Genomic DNA, 20,246 nt, shown 5'->3' with positions numbered 1-20,246 from the left:
AACTTAATACAAATTAGTGCATCTGTCTTTAGAGAAGTTTTACCCCCCAAATTCTCTAAATAGAACACAATGGAGCACTTCATTTTCACTGTACATACACTCACTGAGCACTTTATTAGGATCACTATTCTAATACTGTGTAGGGCCGCCCTTTACTATCAAAACAGACTCAATTCTTCGTGACATGGACTGTACGAAGAATTCCTGTGAGATTCTGGTCCATGTTGACATGATCACATCACACAATTCCTGCAGATTTTTCAGGTCTACTTTCATGTGGTGAGTCTCTCGTTCTACCTCATCCCAAAGATCTTCTATTGGATTCAGATCCGGGAAGACCACTGAAGAACACTGAGCTCATTGTCTTGATCATGAAACCACTGTAAAGCCCCGCCCACACGAGAGACTTGTGGTGAATGCGTGAGACGAAAGAGTGTGGTGGATAAATGGTGAGATCCAGAATGTGCCAGAATGGTGAGACGATGTTTGCTTTGAGACATGGTGCATTAACATGCTGGAAGTAAATAGGTTGTGTCCATGAATTCATGCTTTAAGTGCCAAATTCTGACTCTACCATCTGTGTGCCTTAATAGAAATCAAGATTCAGTCCAGTCTTCAACTGTCCAGTTTTGGTGAGTCTGTGCCCACTGCAGCATCAGCTCTCTGTTCTTGGCTTATAGAGGTGGAACCCAACGTGGTCTTCTGCTGTTGTAGCTCATCCAACTCAAGGTTCGACGTGTTGTACATTCTGAGATGCTTTTCTGTTCATCACAATTGAGTGTTTATCTTAGTTACTGTAGCCTTTCAGTCAGTTCGAACCAGTCTGGCCATTCTCCATTGACCTGTCTCATCAACAAGGAGTTTCCAACCGCAGAACTGCCGCTCACTGGATGATTTTTCTTTAATGCACCACTCTGAGTAAACTCTGAGACTGTTGTGTGTGAAAATCCCAGGAGATCAGCAGTTATAGAAATACTCAAACAAACTGTCTGGCATCAACAATCATGTCACAGTCAAAATCACTACATTTTTTCCACCTTCTGATGGTTGATGTGAAGCTTCTGACCTGTATCTGCATAATGTTATGCACTCCACTGATTAGATAATTGCACGAATGAGTAGATGTACAGGTATTGCTAAGTGCTCAGAATAAATAATGGCTAAGCAACATTTCTGTTGCTTTAATGAGGATGACAGAGGTGTGTGTGTGTGTGTGTGTGTGTGTGTGTGTGTATATACCTGTAAGCTTTCAACAACAGGCACCGGTGTGACGGATGAGTGGACTGGACCCATTCCCTCATAGAAGGTGTATTCTGCTTTATCCGTGCTGATGATTGTCCAAGAGGCACCGTCATTGATCATCTCTTTATTTGGTTCTTTTGGGCATGGAGTGGCCTGAGAAACAGACACACACACGATAATGCAGCAAATGGGTGCATACATTATTAATAAAACAATTATGAATCTCAAATAGTCTTGTGCTTAGAGACAAGACAACCCAGTGTAGCCAACTTTAAAATGTATGAGCTGAAAAGCATTACAGCGGAATAATGCAAACTGCACTCTCTAGATGCATGCATGTGTGTGTGTGTGTGTGTGTGTGTGTGTGTGAACACATGGACATTTTTTTTTTTTCTGTGGCTAAATCTTAATGTGTGCTCTATTGGATATATACATATATTGCACTACATAGGTACTACAATGCCATTATGCCACAAACACACACACACACACACACACACACACACACACCTGAATAATAATGTGTATAAAAATGAAAGATGAAAATGAAAATATGAAAGATGGCACTTTCTTTTCCAATACCAATGCCGGAACCTTAAGTATCAGTATCAGCAGTTCAACTAAGCCTAATTCAAAAATCACTTCCATTTTAAATATAATCAACTTAATAGATAGTATAAATATAATAAAATCAATCCTTACAAAAACAAACAAAAAACAGTCAATTCTCTTCCCAAGATAACATTCTCAGTTCCAAAAATCCAAGCTGTTGTTACAGGATCCTATATCCGATATGTTGTCCAGATATCCAATCCACCATTTTAAACTGGTATAGGCTCGAGATACCAAGACTAGGTATTGGATAGGTGCAGTCTCTAATAAATAAATATTCTTTCTGGCACTACCGAATATGTGCTCTTACTTGAAACTGGATGATCCTCTCTTGGGAAAGGCACAGGTACATCCTCTCTGTATCCTTTAGGTAGAAGGCACACTTATGCAGCTGAGACACGGGGTCGTCTGCGTCCAACAAGGCCGTCTGCTTATCCACCTTCCGGATGATCTGTACGAAAATATATTCACCAAAAGTTACAATAAACTGTTACATGATATTATAGGAATAATCCAGGGTTTCTTTAACCGAAACACTTCACTGTGTGGAAACTCGATCTGAATCGCCTCATGTAACTATATGAGGCAATTTTGTTCGAGTTTCCACACGAGACACTAGAGAATGTCAAAGAAAATTGTATCCAACATTCCAACGCCGGGGCAAGACGGTTTAAACTAGTTCTGACTGCTTGCACTTAATTACTTTCCCTATAGGGGTATCGATGTGCACTCGGGGTCAAACTAATATGCGCAACAGGAAATCCTGTCGGGTTTGTGCAATCCACAAAACGCTGAAAAATTTAGCTGCGACCTGGACTGAGTCTGATCAAATAGATTCATGAAAGTATATTAAGTCGTAAATATATTTTAGCAAAATGATGTGGAAATTATTATCGCACCTCACTATCTAAGTGTGACTTTCTCACGCATAAACGTCAGGCTTTGATCACGCTGTTTGACAGCTACGTGCCACAGTGAAATGTACACAAGTGAAACGAATTCGGTTTGTAATCGGATACCGAATTTCAAATCGTCTGCGATGCAACTGCATGTCGGCAACATACACACGTACATGGTTACTTTCAGCTAGGATAGCTGTGTTGGGTAAAGCATCAGCACATAAACTACTCCGGGGGGAAAACAAAAAATAAAACAGCATCTCTAAAGGGAGCGTAATGTACAAATACCTTTGGCTGAAGAATTCATGAAAGCACTCTACAACAATGCTTAAACATCCATTAAATGAGCGAGTTTGGAGCAAACAGGCTTTTATGTTCTTTTGCTCAGTACAGAGAAACACCTCAAAATGATTTGGTGCTACTACTGATGCGTTAGAAACAGAAAGGCTGGAAAACACTGGAGTATTCATTAAGACAGAGAGCAATGTAATGGCTTATTAGAAAGACAGACCAGAAGAAAATGGTTTAAAATTTGTGGAATAGTACGTATTTTCTTAAGGAAAGGATGTCCATTATCCAGAAGTGCCAACATTACTAATCAGAAAATCCTAGCAGGCAGTGAGAGATGAAAAAAAAACTGCACTGTACCACAAACAAAACCCTAAATGTTTCTTGGGGAACACGATGGCTGTTTCTTTTCCCAGATGTGCACCAAGCAACAGAACAAAAACAGCAAGAGGAAAAAAAAAAAAGTCTGGTGTGATTGCTACTTAATAAGAAACAGCTCTGCCATTCTGTTTATCAGCCAAAGACACCAGAGTCCCACCTTCTTGGTTTCTATAGGCTGACAAGTCAGAGGCTTCTGAATTCAGAGCTCAAAATATCACCTGGTTAAAGCTGGCATGAAACGAATGTAAACTGCTAGTGGAAACGAAATGTGCGGTTTTAGCATCCTGTGTCCTTTCCCCTGCGGTGAACTGTCATTTCTGCCTTGCTCATTTTATTAGTGTTCAGTCTGGCCACTGTTTTATCTGAAAAGGCAGAAAAGCATAGTCTTCTCATAAATATATATATTTTTAAAAAACCTTAAAATGTTACAGCTAAAGCGTAAATGTTGGCACCTTTGCTTTATTAGTGGACAGACAAATTTTCCAGTCTCAACATTTACTACAAATTACAGACAGACCGACCGACAGACAGACAGTCAGTGAGACACACCGACAAACAGACAGTGAGACATTACCAGTCGTGGCAGGGCCATTCCTGTGACAGAGCAGACAAGTTTGACAGTTTGGCCGTAGTGAATGTAACCATCACGCACGGTGAATTCCTCTCCCTCGGATTCCTCATCATCCACTGCACACACACACACACACACACACACACACACACACACACAGCAGAGAATCAGTTTGTGCATTCCTTAGCAGTTTGCTTCTTGTTTGTTTCTTTGGCCGTGCCAGCTGTATGATGAAGATGTTTATGATTGTGCGGGTTTGTATGTGTGTGTGACTGCGTCTGTCTCTGTGATGAACTTCTGTTTATGCGTTGGAAAAAGGCCGCATAAAGCGCCCATGTCTTCGCTCGACCTTTTATATACGTGTTTTACACTTGGCAATTAAAGGCATCTCCAAAGCCCAGTCACATCTGGTCCAGGTTGTGTAATCAAGTACTTGTAATTTTAGTGAGAATTGTGAAGACGTGCATAATTATTCTTAATTAAAGCCTTTTAAGCAATGTGATCTCATGACTATAACAGAGACCACATAACTGACACGGTGTTCTGCAGTACATCTAGTCATCTCAGTTAAGTGTTCCTAATAAATAATCACGGAACTGTTACCTAAAAATAAATACAGATTGCTAGGTTTAGGAGACTTAACATTTATGGGATTTGGCAGACGCCCTTATCCAGCGCAACTTACATATATCTCATTTATACATCTGAGCAGTTGAGGGTTAAGGGCTTTGCTCAAGGGCCCAACAGTGGTAGCTTGGCAGTGCTGAGGCTTGAACTCCTGACCTTCTGATCAGTAACCCTGAGCCTTTAACCACTGAGCCACCACTGCCCCATGGAACTTAGAGGACGATCAGTGGTATAAGATTTCTTTAAAGGGAACTGTGAATAACTACGAGTTTGCTTTCTGCCAGGGTTACGTCCTGCAGCGTAAATAACTGGTACGTCCTTGTCTTTTTTTTAAATCGTGAAGTATATCATTCAATTTTAACGTAATACTGTAAACTGCCAACATATCAAAATGTGCTCTTTTGTTCTAATGCATATGAAGTATCATGAAGTATCCTACGCAGAGGAATATGAAGCCAAATACACCAGTCAGGAGTAGTTCAAAAGTAATCTAATCATATTACATTGTGTGTGTCTAAGTGTGAGACTTACAGAGGTGAATATAGAAGGCTCCCCACTGTTGTGAGCTGGCATGAAAGTTCCCGCCCTCCACATGGAGGTAGCGTGTACTGACCGTCTGAGAACGCAGTCTGTTAAACAGTGCCACTTTTGTTCCAGACGCTATACACACTATACACACCCAGAGAGAGAGAGAGAGAGAGAGAGAGAGAGAGAGAGAGAGAGAGAGAGAGAAGCAAGGAAGTCATAAAATGTTAGCTCGGCATTTTTAGACTTCATCAAATATTTACAGAGTTTAAGAGCCAGAGGGCCAACTATAAAATGGAGTTCTATTCGGTAGATGAAGGCGCACCAGAGCAAACAACACACTGCTCAGGGATCGATGTTAGGATCGCAGTCATTCTAAACTAAGAAGCAGTAGTGCAAATATGTTGGCTCTGGCTCCCCCCAGTGGAGAAGGATGACAATCTTTAATCTAAACAAGTCTACAGTCTAAACTTTAGGTTGAAGTTTTCTTTCATTCATCTTCAAAAGACACTTGGTCTTGGATTGCAGTGGGTCGCGGGTACACTAGGTGAGAGGTGGAAATACACCCTAGATGGGACGCCAGTCCATGTCAGGGAACCATTTCCACACATACACACCTAGAGAGTAGCTAGAGAATAGAGAGAATTTAGAGTAGCTAATTCCCCTACAGGCATGTTTTTGGTGGGAAACCAGAGAACCCAGTGGAAACCCAATCAGACACAGCGAGAACATTACAGTACTCGGAGCTCAGGATCAAACTCAGCAGCCAGGGACTGTAAACTGGCAATGCTACTCAAAGCTCCAACAGACATCACTCTACTTTCTTTTTCATATCATTTCATTTCCTCTCTGTCATTATGTCATAAAAGACAAACAGAAAAAGAAAAGAAAAAAAAAAAATCAAAAGGCACACCTCAAATCCTTACAAGCTGAACACTAAGAAAGCAGCGAGATATTATCAAGCAGTGCGTGTATATACACAGCTGTTTTTCACACTCACAGTCAGCGTTCTTGAGCGACTGCTTCTTTTTGGAAGGCTTCGAGATGACCTTGATGCGCTTGCTGAGGAAGACGCCGATGTTGGCGCTGTTGCCGTACAGCATGCGCACCGACAACATGAAGTGCTTGCGCTTGTCTGAGTCGGAGATGTACAACGTTTTGGCTGTGCAGTAATTCTGCAGTGGGGGAAGGAGAGAATGCTCAGAGTTAGAGATATATCAATTATATATTACAGAAAGAAATACAACACATTAAGGATGTCATTACAAGTGCACTGATGCTGTGGTTAGTCTTCTGTGACCAGTAAACCCCTGGAGCTGTGATGTATGCTATAAAATCTGCTTAGTTACAGCATTTATGCTCTACAGTTTTTCCATTTAAACAACCAAAAATCTCCTCGCTTCCCCAGGCCATCAGAAATGCTTTGGCTGACAGACTGTCATCATCCTGAAACCACTCCATTGCTTTTCAACCCCATAACTGACTACTTACGTTTACATGGACAGCAGTAATCTAATTATTGACCTTATTCTGAATAAGACAACATTGTGATTAAGGTGTTTACATGAGTCACTGTTAGAATACTCCTTTCATGTACTCGTTTTACATGTTATAGAACATAGATCGATTAACGGCACACGGCATTATGCCCCCGTGCCACGCAGTCCGACATCCCTCCAGAATTTCACGTATCAAAATACAGCTCGTCTTCATTTTGGTACTGTATACAGTTTTGTACAGTTTTATTTTTACGAAAGCTTCAAGTGCAGTTAATTATTCGTCATGCTATACGTGCAAATAGACGACTGCTTGAAGCCATGGGCTGCGTCCCAAACCGCATACTTACCTACATGTATTTAACCTACTATATAGTAGGTAAGTACGCAGTTTCGGACGCGGCCGTGCTCTCTTGTTTGCTGGGAAACGGTTGAGCACTGCCGTGTGTGTACGTGTCCTGTCACAAAATGCGGTGAAAAATCCCACACGATGTTAATAATGTGATTAAGGTGTGTACATGTCTGTAATGCACTTCGATAATGCGACTAAAACAGGAATACTCCACATGTCTTAATTCAATTTGTGTTTACTTCGAGTATGACTTTAGTCGGATTAAGGTAATCAATAATCTCTGTTTACATGTTAGTTTCTTAATCAGAATATTGTTTTAATCGGGTTAATATCGGAATATTGCTGTCCATGTAAACGTACTAATTATCTACCTCATCTGTAGAGACAATAAATTTGACAGTTTGGGTGTATAATAAATAAATAAATAAATAAATAAGTAAGTAAATAAATAAATAAATGTGGCTCTTCACACAGTCTAACGTCAGGTACGGAGGAATCAATAAATGTTTGTGTTTCTGTGGAAAGCTGTCAGGAAATTGTCTTCAGAATGGATTGCCAAAAGTGGCACAGGTTTGTACAGATTTCAATATTTAAGGGTTTATTTCTTGCTGTATTTTCATCCATCATTCAGCTTATTCCAAACCCTTTACAGCAACAGTCCAATCAATATGTACAGTAAGCCTGGGTCATTGACATGCCAGGCCCTGACTTTAGCACTTCCTGGCTAATGCTCAGCAGCGCCATTTGTGCATCTGTATTGTACCTTCCCCTCCAGGTTGAGTTGCTGCATCTCCTGGTCACTGTTCCCGATGCCGATGAAGGCGCATGGCTGAGACTCCTGCTCCGAGCAGCCGTCTCTTTCCATCTGTTCCCTCTTTTTTTTCCAGCCGCAGCCCATCAGATACACACATGGAGGAGGGCAAAAGAACCTGTGCAATCACACAGAAATGACTTTGAGAATCTCATCACAAATCCTATTAATCCAGGTTCAAAATGCCCACACATTAGGTATTTTGCAATTGGCTTCCCATCTCCAGAAGATGGCAGCACTCGCCTGGATATCCGATCACATGGACTAAACAAACTGTTTGTCCAGAATGCACAAAGGAAAAATATTGTGTTCATTTGCAAACAAATAAATAAATAACTAAATAAATCTGTCTCAGCAGTGCAGGGTTTCTCAAACTTTCTGCAGCTATTGTTGGGGGGGGGGGGGGGTCCTCATACATACAGCACAGATTATATTAGTCATTAAAGCATAATACTTTTGAATATCAAAAATTAAATGAAATGATAAGTATCACACTACTCTCATGGCATTTTACAGCGGATCCCCTGACTACATTTTCTAGGTAGCACTAAACACCACTGGTGTAGGGTGTGTGAGCATTTACAAACTCCACTGAATGGACTATATACACTCACTGAGCACTTTAGTAGGAACTACACGTTCATGCAATTATCTAATCAAACAATCATGTGGAAGCAGTGCAGTGCATTAAATCATGCAGATACGGACCAGCTGATTTGGGTAATGTTCACATCAACCATCAGAATGGGGGGAAAATGTGATCTCAGTGATTCTGACCGTGGCATGATTGTTTGTGCCAGTTGGACCGGTTTGAGTATTTCTAGAACTGCTGATCTCCTGGGATTTTCACACACAACAGTCTCAGAGTTTACTCAGAGTGGTGCATTAAAGAAAAAACATCCAGTAAGCTGCAGTTCTTCGGTTGGAAACGCCTTGTTTAATAGAGGTCAATGGAGAATAGCCAGACTGGTTCGAGCTGACAAACTCTGTACAATTCTGATGAACAAGAAATCATCTTAAAATGCATAACACGTCGAACCTTGAGGCGGATGAGCTACAACAGCAGGAGACCACATCAGGTTATTCTTGTATAAGCCAAGAACGGAAAGCTGAGGCTGCAGTGGGCACAGACTCACCAAAATGGGACAGTTGAAGATGGAAAAACGCAGCCTGGTCTGATGAATCTCGATTATTTCTGAGGCACACAGATGGTAGGGTCAGAATTTGACACCAACAGCATGAATCCATGGACCCAATCTGCCTTGTATTAACAGTCCAGGCTGGTGGAGGTGGTGTAATGGTGTGGGGAATGTTTTCTTACCACATTTTGGGCCTGTTAATACCAATCAATCATCGCTTGAATGCCACGGTCTATTTGAGGATTGTTATTGACCATGTGCATCCCTTCATGGCCACATTTCACTCACCTTCTAATGGCTACTTCCAACATGTTAATGCACCATGTCACAAAGCAAACATCATCTCAAACTGGTTTCATGATCATGACAATGAGCTCAGTCTTCTTCAGTGGTCTTCCCAGTCACCGGATCTGAATCCAGTAGAAGAACTTTGGGATGAGGTAGAGTCCGAGATCCACAGCATGAAAACGCACCTGAAAAATCTGCAGGAATTGTGTGATGCGATCATGTCAACATGGACCAGAATCTCACAGGAATGTTTCCAACATCTTGTGGAGTCTATGTCACGAAGAATTGAGGCTGTTTTGAGTGCAAAGGGCGGCCCTACACAGTATTAGTATAGTGTTCCTAATAAAGTGCTCAGTGAGTGTATATCCATGTAAGGATATCAAAATAAGATAAACAACAGAAATCTTAAACAATGTGAAGTGGTATTTTGTAATTAAAAGTGTGCGAGAATGTGAGCCCCCTCACATAACTAGAAGCTGATTGTGTATATATACACACACACTCAGCACGGTTACCGAAAATATAAAAAAAATCATCATCATCATCATCATCATCTTACTGATCAAAAGCAAGGGGAAAGACTGCTGAGATGGCGTGTACAACTAAATAAACCCCCAAACAGCTTCAGTCATTATGAAACTGTCCATATACACAAAAGAAAGAAGGCACAAACAAATCATCAATGAGTCATAACAATGTCTGGGTCACAGACAGATGAGAGTATTGCATATTGATTTCAGACATTTTTTTGGTGAAAAAGTTATTTACTAGTCTAGCACACTGGTGTATGTTCCGCCTAAGAGTGTCTGCTTTCACATCCTGCTAGTGTGTAACACTTAAAACACTCATGACGCCGAGTGTGTTCTGTTAAAAACCTGACTGCAAACCAAGTTTCATATGTTTCTAAAACAGGCTGCATTTAGAAAAGAGAGAGAGTCAGGTGATCACACACTCATATACTTGAGCGTCCCTTATCTACTTCCATGGTTCTGGCTGCTAACTATTCCCGTCACACACAGGGTCAAAAGTTTAAATGAAGGTATATTAACTAAAGTTAAGCCAATTCATACACACTTGCACTGAACATCCTGCAAGTTCCTCCCGTCCCAGTCAATCCCTTGGTGTGTAACTAATTTAACGGATAACATTTCACAGCAGGTTTAAGAGTTGGGTCTGTCTCCTTTCTGTTCTCTCCTTCTCTCAGCTGTTTCTCGGTCTGGCTGCGAGTTTTGGATTAACAGTCAGGCACTTCTGGTGTGATCACAAGGGAAACACTTTCCCAGCCAAGAGAACTGAGCCAAGATCTAACCATGACAGAAGCTCCCCAGACAATGACTCTTCCTCGCTATGATCAAGCTGTCCACACCTTTCCACCTCCCCACATTTCCTTTATTTTCTCCTTTACGCTTCCTCTCTACGATTTCGTCTCCGCTCACTTCCAGCGCTCTTCTTTTCCCATTTCTCCGAAATGCACTGTGGACAAAAGGACAACCTCGTTTGCTCCACTGCTTCATATGGGAGACAGGGAGCGAGAGGTGAAAAAGCATAACACTAAACATCCTTGTTGAAGTTCGGTCACAGCGCTCATGGGCAGGAGCAGGAGTAGGTGTGCGTTACCTTTTTTCATTGCCGTAGGATTTCTGTGCAACTTTAGCATGGAGGATCAGAACGGTTTGGTCTCCTCGCTCTTTCAGATAGTTTCTCATCGCTTCTCTGGAGAGAGAGAGAGAGAGAGAGAGAGAGAGAGAGAGAGAGAGAGAGAATGAACACAATGGGGTTTCACAGAATGCAAGAACAAAAAGACAGATAAAATGTGCAGATTTTTTTTTGTCATGAGAAATCAAAGTACAACATTAAAACGTCCAGTCCAGGGCAATGTTTGCTAACTGATAAAAAGGCAAATTCATTGTAACTTATGAAATGACAACTCCACATTGCAAACAAAAATCAACTCAGAATTTCATTACAAAAGAACTCTTTGTTAACACCACTGAAGAGCGTGTTAATTATGTTAAATTTAAAATGTTACGTTTTAAAGTCATCCAGGGTGGATATTTCCTATAAACCACACCTATTGTGGTTCTAAAACATGCCTCATTTTGTTTTAAAGGTCTCATACAGTAGATTGACATGCAACCAAGGTCAAAAAACCCTTTAATGTGATCATAATTTATGATCCCCCCCCCCAGTGTCATGCCTCGTTAAATGATCCATTCTAAAGAATTCGTTCTAAACTCCTCCTTTCAGAGAACATACTCTGCTCTGATTGGTCAGATGCCCCAATCTGTTGTTAGCGTGTGTCTAAAAGGAAACGCCCACTATTATAACGAGTTTCAGATGAAGACTATAGGTGGGTTTTCTGTTACAAACCTACATAGGTTAGCACAGGAAGTAAGTCTGGAATTACTAACGACTCGTTCCAGCTGTTCAGAATCGGTTCCTTCTTTTGGGAGTCAATAACTGTAACTCCATTGGTCGTGCACTTTGATTTTAGAAACTTTGCAGACGTTTTTACATTCACAAACAGCTCTATAACACACTACATGAAAGGTAATATCTGATAAACCATAATATTTGCACGTTAAAAGAACAAGTCAGGACTAAATTAGTATCGTTTGAGGACATTTACATTTGAGGACTTTTCCACCGTTCATTAAGCATGACGTTTTTATGTTTTTCAGCTGAAATGAAAGCTGTTGTTACATTTGAGGGTATTTTGAGATATTAACTGTTTACCAGACTGACTTTCAGCAACTTACGTTTCGTATTTGCTGTTAAACACATCCTTGACTAATGCTGTAATTATCTCATCGTTCCATAAAGAGACATTTCATTGTTTTCAAATAAACCATAGCAAATCAACTTATCGCTCATAAAAAATAAAATTAAATAATAATAATAAAAAACTTTCGGTTCAATTACCATCATTCATGCACACAGCCTTGTATAAGACGTGTTGTGTTCCTTCTGTTGTTCTGGGCCTGTGTGTATATATTTAAAGAGAAATCCTGCAGAAAGGTCGCATGCGCTTTATAGCCCAAACCTCAAGAGCTTGACTGGAAACACAAGCCCAACTTTGATTAGCCAATTCTCTGGTGAGCACAAATATGTGTTGCTTGCTGAGAGCATACGAGCAGCATGGCCAAAAACCTCAAGCTCCACAGCTAGGGGGTCTTTATGAAAGAAGGGGGGGGGGAATGTGTGCACATGTTTCAGGGGGGGGTAATGAAGAGGGCAAAAGGACAAATGAAAGTTCCTTCACGAGTGGGTGTGTGTGTGTGTGTGTGTGTGTGTGGAAAGAACAGCGGGGAAAACACAAAAAAGGGAAGATTGGAAAGAAACGAAGAATATTAAACCTCATGACTGAAGAATTCGGATTTCCAATTACTTCAGCTAACCGACCCGAAAACGGCCCTGCACGAGCACACTTCTAATCTCTCGTAATGCGCAGCCTCTGGATGTACACGTACAAAGCACTTTTACAAAAACGCCCTACACCACACCGTATCTCTGCTTCAATCAGTTGGAAATGAAAGAATATTGATGTCACGGGGAAATGATTCATGCGTTTTCATGATGCGCATGTCGTCAAATGTACTAAAACGACACACACCTAAAACATCGTTTGCACAGATGTTAGTGACACTTGACGCCAGAGTGCCCGAAGACACACAGAGGCAGAGTAATGGTGCAATAGTGGGGGCAGGTCACACATGCACACACACACACACAAAAAAAAAAATCTGTTTCCCCTCCACCATGCAAACGTCTTCCGCACGCTGCTCACATTCGACAGGCCTTTGTTATGGAAAGCATGGGGGCCCCTGAGATGTAGAACAGAGAGAGAGAGAGATGTAGGGGGCGAGATGGAGAGGTGCAGGATCCCATCACAACAGTAACTCTTACTGGACTAACCTGGGGTGACATCCAAGCACAAACAAACAAACAAACAAACAAACAAACAAACAAACAAACCCAACTGGCCTACACACTTCATCTCAGTGCACAGTGCAGACTGATGAGCTCGTCTCCAACCCATCACTCATCCAACTAAACACTCGCAGACAAAACAATCTCCTATTTCATATGCTCTTGGAGTTCGACGTAGCCAAACGGCACAGCTCTGAAATACAAACCGAGTTATTTATATAACACAATTTTCTCACTCCCTTAAATGAGACAGAACTCATACTCTAATGGAGCGAATCCTGAACCCTGAGGAGCGCCACCCGGCCTGGTGGGAGAAACGGATCTAACCGATTCCTGAAGTTTCACGGTGTCGTCATCCTGCTGCAGCCCGAGTCATCCGATATCTCTGATACGTTGTATGACCTGTCTTTTGTGCACGAATGGTGCGTGGGTGAGAGAGAGAGAGAGAGAGAGAGAGAGAGAGAGAGAGAGAGAGAGAGAGAGCGCAAGATGCTGCTAATAGCTTTCGCACAAATGCTCTGAATTGTTCATTGTGCATCTTCTGGCAGCCCGTGTCACCTAGTAAGGAAAGCTAGACATCATCTCACTGGTGACCTGAAGTAAAAGTCGCACGTACATCTACATGTTTCAGATAAGTCGGAGTCTGAAAATCAACAAGCCAGGACACTGCCAGGTACAGACGTCAGTGCTAGTAATGAGTCTTTACATGTCACATATATAGATTACAGCACAGTGAAATCCTGTTCTTTGCATACCCCAGCATGCTTGGAAGTTGGGGTCAGAGCGCAGGGTCAGCTATGACACAGCGCCCCTGGAGCAGAGAGGGTTAAGGGACCTGCTCAAGGGCCCCAAGCTTGAACCCTGACCTTCCGATAAATAACCACTAAGCCACCTCTGCCCCAGTACAGGAAAGTCTTCATGTTTGTCTTTCTTGAGGTTTGAGGGGCAGCAGATAAACCCAAACTGTACCTTTTGCTGAAAGGGTTCGAGGTACAGCACGGTACACGTGCTGCGTTGGTAAATCTAATCATCACGTCTCTGCGCTTGATTGAATGGAAGTTAATTGTGTTTGAAATACATTCAGTCTCCCGGAAAAATTCAACTGCAGCTAACTGATTCGTCCCAAAGATGGACACAAAAGGACACGACTACAGTGCATGTCTGCTTGGACATTGAGGCTAGGTGAATAAAAGTCTGCTGGAATAAACTGCGCAGACACTAAAGCCAGTATAACACGCCATTGTAAACTGGCTATTTGTGATTGCCACACTGTATGAGATGATCCAGACAAAATTGTGTACAAATTCTATAATTACATAATGAAGATCCTCTAATGATAGTTCTGCAATTCATAAAAATGATTATGCTGTGCTTACTTCATCATCGGCACACTCGGAGCTCATGTATAATCGTAGCAAGGTTCTGCCTAGACAAAACACATTTTAAAAAAGGCAAAGAAGAGGAACTTGGAGCTGTTTGTGGTTGGGTAAAAGAGGACAGCGTGAACTGGCCATTATTCAAAGTGAGCTTGAGGTAAGAAGAATATGATTTCCGCTCATTGTATGAGGTGCCAAACATATCGATAGGTAAAGTTCTATTAACTAATGATCACAAAGATTTTAATTCAAATACGTACATTGTATGGCCAAAAGTATATGGGCACCCGACTTGATCGCTCGCGTGTGCTTGTTGAACATCCCCATCCAGATTTAGACCTCCCTCTGCTGTTATAATAACAGGCTTTCCACTAGATTTTGTGGTGTGGGATTTGTGCTCATTCAGCCATAAGAGCATTATTGAGGTCAGGCACTGATGTGGGGCGAGGAGGCCTGGGGTGCAGTCGGTGTTCCAGTTCATCCCAAATGTATTCAGTGGGGTTGAGGTCAGGGCTCTCTCAAGTTCTTCCAGTCCAACCTTGGCAAAACCATGTCTTCATGGATCTCGCTTTTTTTTTTTTGCAGAGGGGAATTGTCACACTGGAACGTGTTTGGGCCTCTTAGTTACAGTGAAGGGAAATTCTAATGCTACAGCGTGCAAAGACGGCCGGTGTAATCGTGTGCTTCAGCACAGAGCATTGTGGAGCAGAACAGTTTGGGGAACATCGACATATGGGTGCGACAGTCAGGTATCCACATACGTCTGGCCATATAGTGTATGTCATTGACCCCCAATCTCTCAACTTGTGACTAAACTCTTTCTTTGTTGCTCGGCGTTTTCTCTGTAACAGCAAAATCAGGTTGAAAACCGTAGCATAAACCCATCTTAAGACAAAAAGTCATTTATAAGCCTTCATTATTCAGTCCAACAGAAGAGGCCACAGCTATCACACTCTCACTCGACTGCACAAAGAACTTGTATTCAAATTACACACTAGATCACGGTGTACTATTTAAATACACTGTAGGTACAGTTGAACAATTTTTGGTTCCCCTGTAGGTAACCTGAGGCTTTTGTTTTCACACATTGCTATACTTGTGACTCATAAAAACGGCCCACTAGTGAAACGTGAACTTGTCCTCTCTGTTTCAAGCAATTCCAGTTACACAAGCCAAAAGCTTGGATTAAATTAATCATTGTATCAGTCACTTACGTTGCTCTTTATAGAGCACTAATAGTGCCCAGCTGCAGAACTGTTACACCATATGGTCACAAATGATGCCAAACCGTGCTGCATGCAAGGAAGGCTCAGAAGCACTGGGCAGTTGCGGTGGTGTGCGAATGGATGCACCAGATCACCAAAGACTGCACGCTTGTAGGAGCTGATGTGGTCATTATGGATGCTGTATCCTCTCATTAATCTTCCCATTAATTAAAGCTTTTGCACAATGCCACGTGGACTATTGCAAGTGGTGTATCGCTCCTTAGGTTCGGTTCTGTGGCTTTACCCCGTGCACATGCACACACTGCTTGCACGCAAAGGGAAAGCCGCGGCAGCACGTGACCTTGTGCGCTGTAGACAAAAACCACATGCACTGGGCTGAGCTAAGTGCTCCCTAACGGAATAGGGACGCACGCCAACCTGCACCCACATACAAGAAACCTTCTGTTCCTGGAACCATCGTTTTCGATTTCTCTCAATCTCTCAGAGATGAGTAAAAAAAAAATTTTTTTTTTTAAATAAAAAAGTAAAGTAACAAATAAAATACAATAAAAACCTTTGAGCAGACAGAAGTGCAAAGGCACACAAGAAAAGTGGTTAAAGTGTCCTTGGTGAGTCATAAATTTTCAGAAAGGATATGACAGACACGGGCACTTCCACAGGAAGACTCTGACACACAAACCCTAAACACGCAACAGCACATGCATTCATTTAACCAGGGGAAAAACATAATGTACAGTATATAATCCCCCGACATGGAGAATTCGGATTAAGATACATCGCTATTGACTCACAAATAAACTGAAAACTCAGCACTCATACAGAGTTAAAGCACGTCGTTCTCTTTAACACTGGAAACAGATTCGTTTTAGTCATAAACTGCTTCGCGTATTATTGCTTATTTGCGTATATCCTTTATTCGTGTTTAATGTTACAAAAGTCTTGAGAAATTATCTCTGATATCACTCTTTTCACCTTTCCACAAGCAGCAGCCAAGCTTTATAACTAACCTGGCAACTTCGTATGTAAAGAATAAAGAAGAACCAAACACGGCAGGTGCGCTTATAGGAAAACAATCAACACACCGCATCCGACCGTTATTTTCCTATAAGCGCAAATACCAAGTTTTATTCCTCTCGCGCCACAGAAATGTGCCCACGGATTCATCTTTTCACTTATTGAAGAACAACACATGGCACTTTTCCTCCATTTATAGTCACACTCAATATTGTAGAACATCTGTGAAAGTTAGTTCCTGGTATCGCTTTCATTATAACAGCATTAAAAGTAATTCACGCACCAGTCTCTCTTAATTCTCCCGAAATGAATAACACACAAAAAAAACACCATCGCACGTTGTCATGGTACTGACAAACCGCAACCCTTCGTCCTCAAGATTCTCTCATGTCAGAAAAACTATAGTTACACTCTGACCTTTGACTGTTGTAAAACACAGACAGTGGAGACTCCTTCCAAAAGTGCTAAATAAACATCTCCTCGCAGAACACTTCAACCATATCGACAACTAGACCGATTTGTTTTATGTCAAGTGTGCTGTACATCTTATTACAGAAACGAATCACGTATTGCGCTATAAAATAAAGATAACACAGAGGATATTCGTGGTTTATTGTGGATTATCGACATGTTTGTGAAAACACACAAGCAGGCGACGCACACAAGCTCCCTGTTTTAAAACATACTGTACTGTCTATTCAAATCAAGACACCGCACTAATTCATTTCTAATGCATGCTTCCCTTCTACTTCAAGTATGACTAATATTTGTGAACTCTGAAGGAAATGCAGCGTAAAAAGCTAGACTGGCTAAAATTTACACAGTGAAATCACAGGGAAAATCCTAAATGGCTTTGTACTGGTCATATAGTGTACATAGTGTGTGTAATAGCCATCCTTTTCTGCCCTACAGTGGGTAGAATAAGTATTGGATGTGTCAGCATATTTTTCAGTAAATATATTTCCTACGTGGTTATTCACATGAACTTTTCACCAGACATCAGTATTAACTCAAGAAATCTGGAAATACAAAGAATTCCCAACATTAAAGTCCATAAATAAAGTTGTGTGTAATAAAGTGGGATGACACAGGGACAAAGTATTGAACACGCTAAGAAAAAGCAGTTCTCCAAGGCAAGGTAAAGCAATGAACCAGCTGAGATCTGTAAGTAATTATACCTCGTACCTGTGCAAATTAATATCAGCTGGGTTGGTAAATTGATGGTCTATAAAAAGGCTTTTCATGACCAAGGTGTCACAAAAGAAATATCTCATTATGGGTAAAAGCAAAGAGCTCTCCAAAGATCTTCGCAACCTCATTGTTGTGAAACATATTGATGGAATCGGATACAGACGTATTTCAGAACTTCTGAATCCTCCAGTAAGCACCATTGGGGCACAAGTGGAAGAAACATCACTCCGTCATCAACTGGCCACGCACAGGAGCTCCTCGCAAGATTTCTGACCAGGGAGTCAGAAGACTAGTCAGAAGTGTAGCCCAAGAGCCAAGGACCACTCGGAAAGAGCTCCAGAAACACTTGGAGGCAGCAGGTAACATCGTCACAGAGAAAACGATAGGCAACGCACTCTACTGCTTACGCTCACCCGCAAGACTCCATTGCTAAAGAAAAGGCATGTTGAAGCTTGTTTAAAGTTTTATACAACTCATTTGGACAAGCCTCTGAAACACTGGGAGGGTATAGTCTGGTCAGACGAGAGCGAAATTTATCTTTTTGTCTGTCATACTACACACCATGTTTGGAGAAGAAATGGCACTGCACATCACCCTAAAAACACTACACCAACAGTGAAGTTTGGAGTTGGAAGCATCATGGTGTGGGTCTGTTTTTCATCGCATGGTACTGGCAGACTTCATATAATTGAAGGAACGATGAATGGAGCCCTTTAAAGAGAGATTCTTGAGAAGAATCTGCTGCCATCCACCAGGATGATGAGGAGGAGACGTAAGTGGACCTTCCTGCAGGACAACGCTCCAAAGCATACATCAAAAGAAACTTTCAATTGGTTTCAGGGAGGAAAAAATCAAGGTGTTAGAATGGCCCAGTCAGTCACCTGACTTGAATCCAATTGAACAAGATTTAAAGACAATATGTTTAGAAGAATGGGCCAAAAATCACACCTGAATACTGTATGAATTTCTTCATACAGGAAGTGTCTTGAAGCTGTCATTACTACCAAAGGCTTCTCCACCAAGTATTAAATACATTTCAGTTAGCGTGTTCAATACTTTGTTCCTGTGTCATTCCTCTTTATTACACAAAACTTCATTTGTGGACTTTAAAGTTGTGAATTCTTTATAGTTCCAGATTTCTTGAGTTAATACTAATATCTGGTGAAAATATCATGTGAATAGCCTGATTGGAAATATATTTACTGAAAAAAAAATGTTGACGCGTCCAATATTTATTTCCCCCACTGTATGTAGCACAAGTATATGCGATTTACATTAGAGAGTTATGGAGAAACAAGCAGTAGTTGCAGCAACCTGAAAAAGAAGGTTGAAGAAATAAAATCCACAGACTTTTATCTTTTATGCTGACGAGAACGATCACCCAAACGTTTCCGCTTTAAGTGTCAGTATGTAGTACACACTTTCCTTTTCTTTTTTTAGAAGACCATGTGACAGCAAAAACCACCTAGATTTCAAACACTACTCTTCATTCCATTCATCATTTACAACAACAGATCCAAAGACAAAACACAACTATAATTACAGTGTGTTCCAACCTTCTTATTCGCAGTCAATTCCACCTTATCTGCATTAAATAATGTGATTGTTCCCATTGACGTAATCTGACCTTGTACATTAACCAGTTCCTGCACCTATAGAAGTATTAAACCTGTTCTCGCATTTTAATGTGATTTCGAATCCACGTGTGAAACATCATCTTTCCTGGAAGAGCGGCCAAGATGGCAGCCGAGAGCACGGATTTTACTATGAGGACTTTGAGATCAGAGTTAGGGTGACGATGATGATGATGGAAAGACTTAGTTCGTGGGGTCACCTTCCTGTATCAAGTGTATAAAGTGACTACACCACTGTGTGTGCAACATACTCGCACTTCGCTATCAAATCCAGTGACAGAAAGAAAAAGAAAAAACCTCACCCACAGAGCGGACATTACATTTGGGTCTGATTACAATACAATCGGATTGGAGATGTAGAACTAATCAGTTCTGCATACAGATTAAACGTACAGGCACGTTTTCACACCTTTACACGCATTCGAATCAAGACTTAAATGCATGAACTAGGCATGATTCAGAAAGATCTAGATCAGGGGTGTCCAATCTTTTCCGCAAAGGGCCGGTGTGGGTGCAGGTTTTCATTCCAACCAAGCAGGAGGCACACCTGATTCCACCTGTTCAATCAGTTGATCTTCGCTTTCAATAGACTCAGGTGTGGCTTCTGATTGGTTGGAATGAAACCCTGCACCGACGCCGATCCA

At 41.4% G+C, this 20,246-nt stretch overlaps 1 protein-coding gene across 2 annotated transcripts in view; it reads right to left on the bottom strand.

The window, feature by feature from the left end:
• The window catches only part of rbpjb (recombination signal binding protein for immunoglobulin kappa J region b), a 48,498-nt gene that overhangs the window by 3,861 nt on the left and 24,391 nt on the right, over positions 1 to 20,246 (bottom strand). For both annotated transcript variants that reach the window (XM_017472376.3, XM_047156865.2), the window contains exons 3-9: positions 10,849 to 10,944; positions 7,757 to 7,922; positions 6,146 to 6,320; positions 5,152 to 5,289; positions 3,997 to 4,109; positions 2,165 to 2,305; positions 1,240 to 1,395 (exon numbers count right to left, since the gene is read on the bottom strand). In XM_017472376.3, coding sequence (XP_017327865.1) covers positions 1,240 to 1,395; positions 2,165 to 2,305; positions 3,997 to 4,109; positions 5,152 to 5,289; positions 6,146 to 6,320; positions 7,757 to 7,922; positions 10,849 to 10,944 — 985 coding nt within the window. The remainder of the gene's footprint in view (positions 1 to 1,239; positions 1,396 to 2,164; positions 2,306 to 3,996; positions 4,110 to 5,151; positions 5,290 to 6,145; positions 6,321 to 7,756; positions 7,923 to 10,848; positions 10,945 to 20,246) is intronic.

Source organism: Ictalurus punctatus, chromosome 7, assembly GCF_001660625.3.
Source record: "Ictalurus punctatus breed USDA103 chromosome 7, Coco_2.0, whole genome shotgun sequence".
NCBI classification, from domain to species: domain Eukaryota; kingdom Metazoa; phylum Chordata; class Actinopteri; order Siluriformes; family Ictaluridae; genus Ictalurus; species Ictalurus punctatus.
Note: the sequence above shows the minus strand (reverse complement) of the source record. Positions and strands in the feature narration are given on the sequence as shown.